A 12016-nucleotide genomic window follows, 5' to 3' on the forward strand; every position below is an offset into this window, starting at 1 on the left:
GGGGTTTCACCATGTTGACCAGGATGGTCTCGATCTCTTGACCTCGTGATCCACCCGCCTCGGCCTCCCAAAGTGCTGGGATTACAGGCTTGAGCCACCGCGCCCGGCCAATTTCTTTTTTCTTTTTTTTTTGAGATGGAGTCTTGCTTTGTCACTCGGGCAGGAGTGCAGTGGCATGATCTCAGCTCACTGCAGCTTTAATGTATTTTTAATCTTCAAATTAAGAAAGTCATTGACAAAATAAGAAAAAGGTATAAATATCTCATTTTTAAAACTAAGATGAATGTCTCCTCAATATATGTAAAGATACAAAATCTTGCTCAAAATAAAACAAATTAAAACTACCATATACCGTTTTTCACCTTTCAGCACAGTAAAAATCAAATACTTGGAGAGTACGCAGAAACATGCTCTCTCCTATATTGCTGGCAGGAGTATAAACTGATATAGTACAATCTTTTTGGAGAGCAGTTTGGAATTATCTATGAAAATTACAAGTGCATATTCCCTTTGACCCAATGTCAACTTTCAGGAATTTATCCTATGGATATACCTGCATAAAAGAAATACACTGTATATGAACAAGATAATCACTGCAGCATTTCCTACAGACAAGAAACACCACAAATGTATAGTGACTATGGGCCATCTCTACAGTAGAATACTATGAAGCTGCAGAATCAGGAAGCTCTTCATAGACTCACATGGAATGATCTCCATGACACATTGTTAGTTAAAAAGCAAGTTTCCGGACAGTGTGTATTTCACTGGATTTCTGGCTTTTGTAAATATATATAATGTGCTTACAGATACATAAAACGTCTCTGAAATGACAAATCAAAAACCAGTACCTTTCGTTACATCTAGAGAAAAGAACTGAATGGCTGGGAGAATGAAGAAAGGCTTCGTTTTGTAGCTTTTAGATTTTGAACCATTCTTATAGGATTATTAACCATCTAAAACAAATCAATTTAAAAGGATTATCCTCATACACAAAAAGTTCTAAATTATTGATTTAGAAGACCTCTCAAGATTTCTTCCAAACTTTAGACTGTGTACTGTGCCAAAATTTCAGGTTAATAAAAATAAACCATATTCATATCTTTATTCCTTTTGTATCATTAAATATTTGATAAATAATTGTTCCTTGATTTTTTTATTGCTGTTTTGTTTTAAGACAGGATCTCCCTGCTGCCTAGGTTGGAGTGCAGTGGCACAATCATAGCTCACTGCAGCCTTCAACTCCTGAGCTCAGGTGATCCTCCCACCTCAGCCTCTCAAGTAGCTGTGACTACAGGCTGTTTCCTGATAGACCTTTTTCCTTTTTCTTTTCTTTTTCTCCTTTTTTTTTTTTAAACTGAGTCTCACTCTATCACCCAGACTGCAATGCAGTGGCACGATCTTGGCTCACTGCAACCTCTGCTTCCTGGGTTCATGTGATTCTCGTGCCTCAGCCTCCCGAGTAGCTGGGATTATAGGCGCCTACCACTATGCTCGGCTAATTTTTGTATTTTTAGTAGAGACGGCGTTTCACCATGTTGTCCAGGCTGGTCTCAAACTCCTGACCTCAAGTGATCCACCCACCTCAGCCTCCCAAAGTGCTGGGAATACACACGTGAGCCGCCACGCCCAGCCTGATAGACCTTTTTCTTTCTCTAGCAAAGAATTCTGTCTGCTTCAACTGAGAGTTCTGGTAACTGAAGCCCACTGCTTTACCCCAAACATGAGTCTCTCTGTCACCCAGGCTGGAGTGCAATGATGCCATCTCTGCTCACTGCAACCTCCCCCTCCTGGGTTCAAGGGATTCTCCCAACTCAGCCTTCCAAGTAGCTGGGATTATAGGCACCCATCATCATGCCCAGCTAATTTTTATATTTTTGTAGAGGCAGGGTTTCACCATGTTGGCCAGGCTGGTCTTGAACTCCTGACCTCAGGTGATCCACCTGCCTCAGCCTCCAAAAGTGCTGGGATTACAGGCATGAGCCACCACGCCTTCTCCCAAACAGCTTTTTAAACTATGCAATAGAAGATATAGTTCTGGAAGGTTATGTTTTGAAATGTTACATAAACAATAGATATTTATGGTATCTGAATAGCAATTTTTGTGGTGGTGGAGAAATGGACAGAAATGACAACTTTGGGAAATACTGAGAATTACTTCCTAGTATTTCAGCTGGACAAAGTGGCTCACACCTGTAATCTCAATACTTTGGGAGGCCAAGGTGGGAGGATTGCTTGAAGCCAAGAGTTCAAGACAGGCCTGGGCAACATAGTAAGACCGCTTCTCTACAAAAAATGTTCTTAATTCACTGGGTGTGGTGGCTCATGTCTGTGGTCCCAGCTACTCCAGAGGCTGAGGTGGGAGAATCACCTGAGCCCAGGAGTTCCAGGCTGAAGTGGGCTATGATCACACCACCGCACACCAGCCTGGGAGATAGATAGAGTGCGATCTCTTCTCAATCAATCAATCAATCAACAAAAATACAAAATAAAAGATGTTTTAATAAGAAATAGTATTAGAGAATTTACCTGCCTTATAGGGCTTTTTATCTCATCTAGCTTAGGAGCTAGGACATGATTATATGAAAATATAACCACCATGCTAAGAAGGATATCATAGATGCCAAATAAATGCTACAAATAAACAGTACATATAAGCAATTCCTCAAGGAGTTCAGGAGAAAACACCAATCTACTATGGTAATCAGTAAATGCTTCAAGAGAAGAATAGAATCTGAGTTGGGCTTGATGAATAATACAATTTCAGCAGGCTAGGCACTGCACAGTAAGGGATATCTGAGTGGCTCAGGAACAAGTAAGCAGGCCAGGCTGGACAAATGGAGACTGCTAGTGGCAGGGGATACTCTTAGCTCCTGGAAGGTCCACTTCATCAGTCCCTGATGCTGTGCCCTTCCAATGCCCTGGATTAATTTTGACTCTTCCTAGTATTTCCCAGAACTGTCATTTCTCCTCCATTTCTCCACCACCACAAAGCCATGCAAGCTCTCATCCCCTCCCTCTAGAAAGATCTCCAATTCATCTTCCTGTGTACAATCTTCCCTCTCCCCAAATCATGGAACACATGCATCACATGCACTACTTTACATGCATAACCCATTACCCCAAACACAATACTGGCCAATGGCTAGCCACTGCCTGCGAAATAAAATTATTCTCCCTGGGATTCAAGGCCTTCTATTATCTGCTCTCTATCCACCTCTCGCTCCATCATTGGACTCAAGTTTCCACAAACAACATCATATACACGTTTCATGCCCCTGATCCTTTTATCTTAAAAAGTCTTTTTATTTTGTTCCCAGGCAGGATGCACATGGTTGTGCTGGTTGCATTAATTAGAATTTATATCAGTGACACTCCCTGCTAGTTTAGGCAGTGCACGACCTTTGCAATCTTCCAACCACGGTCTGTTTCCATCTTCCACCACCTTGAAGGCCTTCTCAGAACAACTGAACTCTCAGAGATCAACTCTGCCTCTGATTCCTACACCACCAACTTGACACCAACTTTTCTTTACAACAGAAAGTTACAATATGTGGAACACCAGCAGTGCCTCGAACATAGCAGATAGCCAAAAGATGTTTGCAAATTAAGATGGCATAAATCAAGAATGGCAGGTTGTAGTCAAACTGTAAAGAGCCTTGAAGGCCAGGAAAGAAGTTTTGGCTTTATTTGGCAGATGTGAAATATGGTCAAATAATGGGAATGATGTTTTGGAGAGACTAATTTCAGCAACTACAAGGAAGCAGGGTTGGAGCGACTATACTTAAAGTGACAGTGTAAGGGCCCTCTCTGTGGAAGGGCAGAGGGAGCTTCCTCTGTAATGTGCAGCACCCTCCTTCGGCCATCCTGCAGTTTATCTGTTTGGGATTGCAGATATTGGTTTTCATATACCTACACTCAGAGAGTAAGCCTAAAAACTGGGCCATTAAGCCAAGAAAAACATGCTTTTGCCTGAAATATCTAAGTATCTAGGAAACAGCTCTGACTTGAAAAATTATACACATACATAAAATATATATACACAAATAAGCATTACTTTTCTTTTCTCCCTTCACTTCTTTTGCAGTCTCCCTCTTTTCCATCTCTGTGGCTTCCCTTTCTGTTTTTTGTGTTTCTCTCCCTAAAATTACTATTCATTTCTCTCATTTCTTTACAAATGCTTTAATGATCTTCACATGGCCCTTTCCCTCTCCCAAAAGACCATCCCTCCCCCTAAGATTATATTTGAGGCATTTTATTGGTTTTGCTCATATACTGGTTCAGTCAACTCCCTTGTTATCTGTACTAATAACTCAACTCTCCTGTTTCCTTTGCTAATGTAGCTCAAACCTTCACCAACCTTAGAATCTACATTTACTAGAGAATCAGAATTTCAAGGCCATTTTCCTAAAGCCCTCCTTAAAAAAGGAAAATCAAGAGCATTTACGTATTTAGGTAAATACATTAACTTCATTGTCTTGTTGGAGTACCAAATAAGTAATTCTTATCTGTAGATCCAAAACTGTTAGAACCTAATTCACTAAACAAAATGAGTTCCTAATGAATTTCCTTTCAAAGCATGTTTCTTGGATTTCAAGCCAAGAAGGAATAATAGACTCCGTGGCACTAGACAATTTTATTTACTCCTTGGATTTGTATAAAAATCCTTACTCCCTGCAGCAAGAATATTATGTAGCAGTAATCTACCGCGATAGCAAGACCGCCATTCTGAACATGAGCATGCCTATCAGGAAAAGATGAAAGGGCACAACCTCAAATTTAAAAAGTGAACGGAGGGAGGATCTTAAAACAGTGTCAAACAGATAAACCATAATATGCAGTTTCGGTTTTGTACTCCAGAAGGCTATCTCCTTTGAAAGTCCAACCTCAGTCTGCTTATTCCTCCGACCCCACCGAATACGCTCACTTGTGCTAAAAGCAGGAAAGTGCTATCACCACTGAAAGGTAAAACAGTCTAAAAAGAGTCTGCAATAATTTTCCATTAATCCTAGTAAAGTGAAAAAAAAAAAAAAATTAACAACCCAAATACTGTTTCTGGATTTAGGACAGTTTAGATTCTTCTCTGTTTTCAAGGTAATTTTTTTTTTTCCCTTCCCAATACTATAGCCCCTCTGAAAGCCGCGGTATGAGTCTTTGATACCAAACGGTGGCCAAGAGCTTTTCTAACTCCATACTTTGTAGGAAAAGGAGAGAGAAAAGGGCACAGACATCCATTATTTAGAGTCTATCGGTAAATTAACCTCCTTTATAATATAACAATTCCATTACAGCACATATTATGCCGGAGGCAGAGTGTACAGAATGTGTGGAGAGTGCACATTTCACCATAACGAGAATTCACCTTTCTGAACACTACCAAAAATTGGCAAATAATTCAAACTGCGCTTAGCTCAAGGTTTAATTGTCGAACACTAACAATCAAAGTTCAGAAAAATCTAATTAGCAGGTTGCTCTTTGCTCAAAAGTAAAGGAGGGGGGACCTTTGTCTTATCTCTATAAGCCCCTCCCAATGCCTGGGGATTTCGCCCTCAAAAGGTACGTCTAGTATATGGGCCAGATCCCGCTGGTGCCCCGGACATCGGGGTGGGAGTGGGGACCGACCCGTCCCGTAGTTGGCTGCGCCTGGGGCCTCGCTGGGCAGCGCACGCAGCCAGCTCGGCCGCCCGGAGGTGGACAGGACTGGAGACGGGACGGACGGACGGATGGCACGGACGGACGCGACAGGACGGACAGGACGGGCAGAGAAGCAGTGCGTCCTACCCGGAGGGCTCCCTCCCAGGGACGGCGGAGTACCTGCTCCGGTCATCCAGGCTGCGGTTGTCGGCGGCCGCGTTGCGCCAGTCGGGCAGCGTGCTGGCGCACAGCACCACCATGGACACGATCACGAACACCACCGACACGCTGGCCAGGATCTGCGCAGCCAGCGACGACGTGGGCTCTTCGAAGGTCCGCCGCATGCGCTCCAGCCAGCGCCTGGAGGGAGCCGCCTCGGCCCCGCCGGGGCGCGCCTCGTCGCGGCCCAGCACGCCCGGCTCGTCCGCCGAGTAGAAGGTGTAGGTGTCGGACATGCGGTCGTCGAGGCGGCGCTGGCAGCAGTACTCGAGGTGCGCGCCCTCCAGGCCCCAGTAGATCATCTCGTTGTAGAAGGAGAGCTCGCACATCCGCGGCGCAAAGCGCAGCTTGCCGTGGCCGCGCACGTAGAGCAGTATGAAGCCGAAGGCCTCCGAGTGCCGGTCGAAGAAGTACTCGTTGCGCTCGCGGTCGTAGTCGTCGCACACCTCGAGCACGTCGCGCTCGGAGCGGCAGCCGTGCAGCCGGCTCACGCGGCGCAGCGGGAAGTCCTTCAGCAGCTCCCGGGACAGCGAGTACCGGGCGCCGCCCACGTTCAGCACCACCGAGGCCGCCCCGCTGCGCCCGAAGGTCATGGCTGGCCGCCCGGGGGACCTTCGGCCCAAGGGCCCCGCTGCAGCCCCCCTCCGGCCGCCACGCAGGGCCTGCCTGCCCGTGGCCGACGAGGGAGCGCGCCGTCGGGGCCCGAGCTCCCTCAGGGGCTCCGCTCCTGCCCTCCGCTGGCCCGGGGGTCCCTGGGCTCTCGTGTCTCGGGTTGCCGGGCGGCGCTGCTAGCAGCGCGCCCTCCGCCGAGTGGTACCTGCGGGTGGCCGGGGAGTCCCCGCGGGCGCCAGCGCTGCGCCCGACTGGCTGGGAACGCGGCTGTGTCCACGCCGCCGCCCCTCGTGTCCGGGGGCTGCCCACTCTGAGGCCGGGGTGCCCTCTCCCAGGCGGCGGCGCCGACCCCCGGAGGGGTGCCGGCGCCGAAAGGAGGCGCCGGGGAGGGATGGCTCCCGGTCTCCGGCGCTCCCTGCGGCTGCGGATCCGCCGACCGCCCCGCCGCCGTCCAGAGGCGAGAGGCAAAGTGAGCGGGTTCGGAGGCGGCGAGGAGCCGGCTCGCGGCGGCGGGGGCGGGGCCTCTGTGGGGTCCTCCTCCTCGCCCGCCGGCTCCGCGCGCGCCGCTCACCTCCCTCCGCGCCGCCCTCCGCTTCCCGCCCGCTCCCGCACCTCCCTGGCATGTAAGGGCTGGGATTCCCCGGCGCCCCGCCCTGGACCTCTGGCTCCCCGCCTCGTGACGCCGTCCTCCCGCTCCGTTCCAGCCCTCAGTGGCCGGGAGGGGTCCGCAGGCCGGTGGAGCGGGAAGCCCCACGGCTGGGATGCCTGCCGCCGCATCCCTCCCCGGGCCATCGGGGTGATTTGGACAGTCCCCAAAGGCCCTTTTCACAGCCCTGGTTCAAAGCCCAGTGTGGACTTGGATGCGGGGACAGACGGCGTTTGGAAAGCTTTTTCCAGAAACTGTCCGGAGCCCAGCTCGGGTTCTGGGATCGCCCCTGAGGATTTTTCAGGGAAGGCATCCCAGCCACGGCTTTTCCTGCCGACTTTGCTCTTCCTCCCGCCGCGCGGGGCGACCCACGTACCGCGTGCTCCGAAGGCGGCCGCACGCCCCAGCCCCCAGACTCGGTGCCGCCATCCCGCCGGCGGAGGGGATCGGCCCCCGACCCGGCCCCGGCCCCGGCCCCCGCCCCCGCGTTCTGGGGCGCGTGTCGCGAGAAGGCGGCTAAGTGTAGCGGTCTTGGACCCTCTCGAGGTGCTGCCCTTAGAGTGGGATCAGAGTCTGGGGAGGAACGCCGTGTCACCGGCAAAAAGCCTTTCCCGTGGCCTTCGTCTGCATCCTCCTTTCCAAAATATCTTGATTTCCCCCTGCGCACCCCTGACCCGGCTGCAGCACCGACCCTCGGAGCTGGAAGAGCCCCTGAAGGCTTCGCAGAGCGATCTACCCCGCTCTCTTGTCCGTGCCCAGGGAGTGGGTTCCACTTAGCAGGGATTATTTTAAACTGCCACCAGCAATTCATTCACCTGACACACGACACCGGTAGCCCAGCCCGCTGGAGGCAAGACAGGTGAGTTGTAAGGCGAACTGTGTTAGATGCAAAACAAATACTAGAAGAAAAAAGTAGGGTGGGGTAGGGTGAGATAAGGTCATCTGACCACAGGGTAACCTGGCTGGTTTAAGGGAAGGGTTTTTCTTTGCCCTCCACTTTTCATAATTTTGTAGGATTGTCCGGTGCCCACTAGAGGTCACCATACGGAGTCATTTTGCGCTGATTCTGGAGTGGATTCCTAGCGAAAAGGCAGACAACTGAAAATTTGAGTGCTGTTTCACATAAAGTAAAATCGCTCTGGGTGGTTTCTTAAAGAATGAAAATCTCTGTGAGTTGTTTATCCCCAGATTTGGATAATTTATCTTAAAAGCACTTAATGTGATTAAAAGCTCAAAAACAGGAATTATTTGCTACTTTAGTATCTACTATATACTTTGCTGTTTAGTATCTATTTTGCTATTTAATATCTACTGAGTAGTTACTAAACAAGGAAAACATCCATAAGAAAGTGAGTTTCAAGACAGTATTGGAGATGCGGATTGATGGCCATGAGTTGGCAAGAGAGAAAGGGCAAAACATTCCAAGTAGCAAAATCTCGAATGTGGAAGTTTAAAGCCTGTAAAGAAGTGTAATGCATTTGCCCACTGAGACAATGGGGATCTTAACTGCAGCATTTAGATTGGATCCTGTAAGCATTGGGATCCTTGGAGTTTTTAATAGCAGAAATGGCTTGATGAAAGCTTTGTTTCAAGATGTCTTTGCCCTGTGGGTCATTCTAAGGAGAAGGTCATTTCAGCAACCCAGGAATGAGATCCCCAACCCCATGTCTGTGAGGATGAAGAAGGAAGGGTCTGTTCTGAGAAACACTGAGACCAAGAACTTTGTAGGTCTTGAAGATGGATTTAGGATGTGAGGATGGGGAAAAGTTTGCAGATGTGAGCCAGACATGAGCCTGGCTTCACACCAACAAGAGCCAATTCATCAGGAAGCAGTTAAAAAATACTTTCTAGAAGCATCACAAGCAACAGAAGACAGAACTATGGTGTCAATTGTGTGCTCCAATATTATTACAGTGTTTATTTCCTGTGTTCTCTATGTAGAATCCCTCTTCTGTCTGTTGATTGAACCAGTTGAAGAAATACCTCATTTTAAATTAAATTTGACCTTAGAAAACAAATTAATTTGATGAAAATACAATGTGTGCCTCCTAGGTATATTTTCATAAACTTTCTTAGAGAGATGGGTTTAAATCATTTCATTTGTTTCAAGAGTAATATTTTCATTTGATTTTAATATCATCAACCACTGCTGCAGCAGCAATACCCAAATCATTTTCTTAAACAAAGAAAACAGTGATGCAGAAATGATAGGCTTGTCTCAATATAATCTGGTTTAGAGACCATTCTTAAAGCCATTTCTATTCCTTTGTACTTTGGGAAGATAATGTTGAGAATTATTACATCTGAACATCTGAATTATCTCCTAGACTCCAGAATGATGTTTAGGGTCTTCTTATCTAAATCTTTAGAATGCGTTACAATTTAAAGGTATGATTTGGAGTTTGAAAGAACCTAGAGGTTTTCTAGTTTCTTTAAGTAAAAAGTTGTGACCCTTATACTGCTGACTCTGGCTTGAACACAGATTCCTTTGTCACTTTGCACTGCATAACTGAATGTGTTTGACGACTCTGAACACCCTGTCTGCCCCAAAGCTTTAGAAATTGAAATACCCTGTGGCACTAATGTTCTAGTTTCAGAAACTAGAAAAAAATAATAATAACAGCAAATTACTCCTGTTTTTTTCTCCCCTCCGAAGTAACAAAGCTTCAGAGAGGTGGCTGTAACTTGTCCGAGCTTCCTCAGCAGCAGCATCCTGACAGAGGCTAGAATCAGGTTTCCTAGTGTCACACTCTGCTCACTCCATCTCCAGGGCCTAGATTGCTGCCACAACCTTCTCCTTCATTTCTTTGCACTTCAGTTCTTTCCTATCTCTATGAATTCGGAATAATGCCACCAGAGAGCTCTTCCGTCCATCCATTTTCATCAGGGCATTCCTGAGTTCAAAAACATGAAAGATGGCCTGGTGTGGTAGCTTGTGGCTGTAATCCCAGCACTTTGGGAGGCCGAGACAGGCAGATCACCCGAGGTCAGGAGTTCGAGACCAGCCTGGCCAACATGGTGAAACCCTGTCTCTCTAAAAATACAAAAAATTAGCCAGGCATGGTGGCAGGTGCCTGTAATCCCAACTAATCAGGAGGCTGAGGCAGGAGAATTGCTTGAACCTGGGAGGCAGAGGTTGCAGTGAGCTGAGATCATGCCATTGCACTCCAGCCTGGGCTACAAGAGCAAAACTCGGCCTCAAAAAACAAACAAAAACCTAAAAGGAGTATATAAATGTACATAATTACAAGTTGTCCATACAATAAAGTCCAAATTGGCTGGCCGCAGTGGCTCACACCTATAATCCAGAACTTTGGGAGGCAAAAGCGGGTGTCAGGAGTTCAAGACCACCCTGGCCAAGATGGTGAAACCCCGTCTCAACTAAAAATACAAAAAATTAGCCAGGCGTGGTGGTGTGTACCTGTAATCCCAGCTACTCAGGAGGCTGAGGCAGAGAATTGCTTGAACCCAGGAGGAGGAGGATGCAATGAACCAAAATTATGCCACTGCACTCCAGCCTGGGCAACAGAGAGAGACTTTTTTTCAAAAAAAAAAAAAAAAGCCGGGCGCGGTGGCTCACGCCTGTAATCCCAGCACTTTGGGAGGCCGAGGCGGGTGGATCACGAGGTCAAGAGATCGAGACCATCCTGGTCAACATGGTGAAACCCCGTCTCTACTAAAAATGCAAAAAATCAGCTGGGCATGGTGGCGCGTGCCTGTAATCCCAGCTACTCGGGAGGCTGAGGCAGGAGAATTGCCTGAACCCAGGAGGCGGAGGTTGCAGTGAGCCGAGATCGCGCCATTGCACTCCAGCCTGGGTAACAAGAGCGAAACTCCGTCTCAAAAAAAAAAAAAAAAAAAAAGGCCAAGCACAGGGGCTCACACCTGTAATCCCAGCACTTTGGGAGGCTGAGGTGGGCGGATCACCTGATCACCTGAGGTCAGGAGTTTGAGACCAGCCTGACCAATATGGAGAAACCGAATCTCTACTAAAAATACTAAATTAGATGGGCATGGTGGTGTATGCCTGTAATCCCAGCTACTCAGGAGGCTGAGGCCGGAGAATCGCTTGAACCCAGGAGGCAGAGGTTGCAGTGAGCCAAGATTGTGCCACTGCACTCCAGCCCAGGCAACAGAGCAAGACTCTGTCTCAAAAAAAAAAAAAAAGTCCAAATTGTCTATAGCACTCTCCCTAGACTCAAATCCTGGCTCTATAACTTATTTGCTAAGCAACCTGGAGCCAGTTTCTTAAACCTCATTACCTCATTGAACCTAAGTTTTCTCCTCCATAGAATAAAGATAGTGATACCTACATCTAAGGAGTAATGCAAGCTGATAGGAAGGTGGTATGTAGCTCAGTGCATGATACTGGAAAAATCTCACTCCATGTATGCTTCCTTTAGCCCAAATAAGCCATGCTCATTTCTCATCCCTGGGTTCTAAATAAACACAGATTGGATACATGAATTGATTTGTCTAAACATGTGACCAACCGCAAAGTCACCGGAAACAAAAAATTCAGTAAAAAGTTGTGACCCTTATACTGCTGACTCTGGCTAGAACACAGATTCCTTCATCACTTTGCATTGCATAACTGAATGTGTTCGAGGACTCTGAACACCCTGTCTGCCCCAAAGCTTTAGAAATTGAAATACCCTGTGGGCACTGCTGTTCCATGCAGCTTACTTATCAATTCTGTCTGCTTTAAAAAGCCCTTGCCCTGTTGTTAATTCACATTTTCAGTGTTTGCGTTTACATCAGTTTATTTCTCAGCCTCTGCAGAATCACTTGTTACTTTTAAGTCAGCTTTTTGAATGGAAATATAACCTTCAAACTTTCCTCATTTTAATAAATAAAAGACTAATGACTTAGCCCACTATGCACAATTATCCCTGTAGAAGGTGG

General features: G+C 47.3%; 1 protein-coding gene across 2 annotated transcripts in view; it reads right to left on the reverse strand.

Annotated features, from left to right (window-relative positions):
* KCNG3 (potassium voltage-gated channel modifier subfamily G member 3) overlaps window positions 1-7051 on the reverse strand; it is a 61427-nt gene extending 54376 nt beyond the window's left edge. The window contains exon 1 of one of the 2 annotated variants that reach the window (XM_032239417.1): window positions 5782-7051. In XM_032239417.1, the coding sequence (XP_032095308.1) occupies window positions 5782-6446 (665 nt within the window). In that variant the 5' untranslated portion in view covers window positions 6447-7051. The remainder of the gene's footprint in view (window positions 1-5781) is intronic. The other variant, XM_032239418.1, reaches the window with a different exon arrangement.
* Window positions 7052-12016: the final 4965 nt, after the last annotated feature.

Source organism: Sapajus apella, unplaced genomic scaffold (assembly GCF_009761245.1).
Source record: "Sapajus apella isolate SASKATOON/1434 unplaced genomic scaffold, GSC_monkey_1.0 scaffold44, whole genome shotgun sequence".
NCBI classification, from domain to species: domain Eukaryota; kingdom Metazoa; phylum Chordata; class Mammalia; order Primates; family Cebidae; genus Sapajus; species Sapajus apella.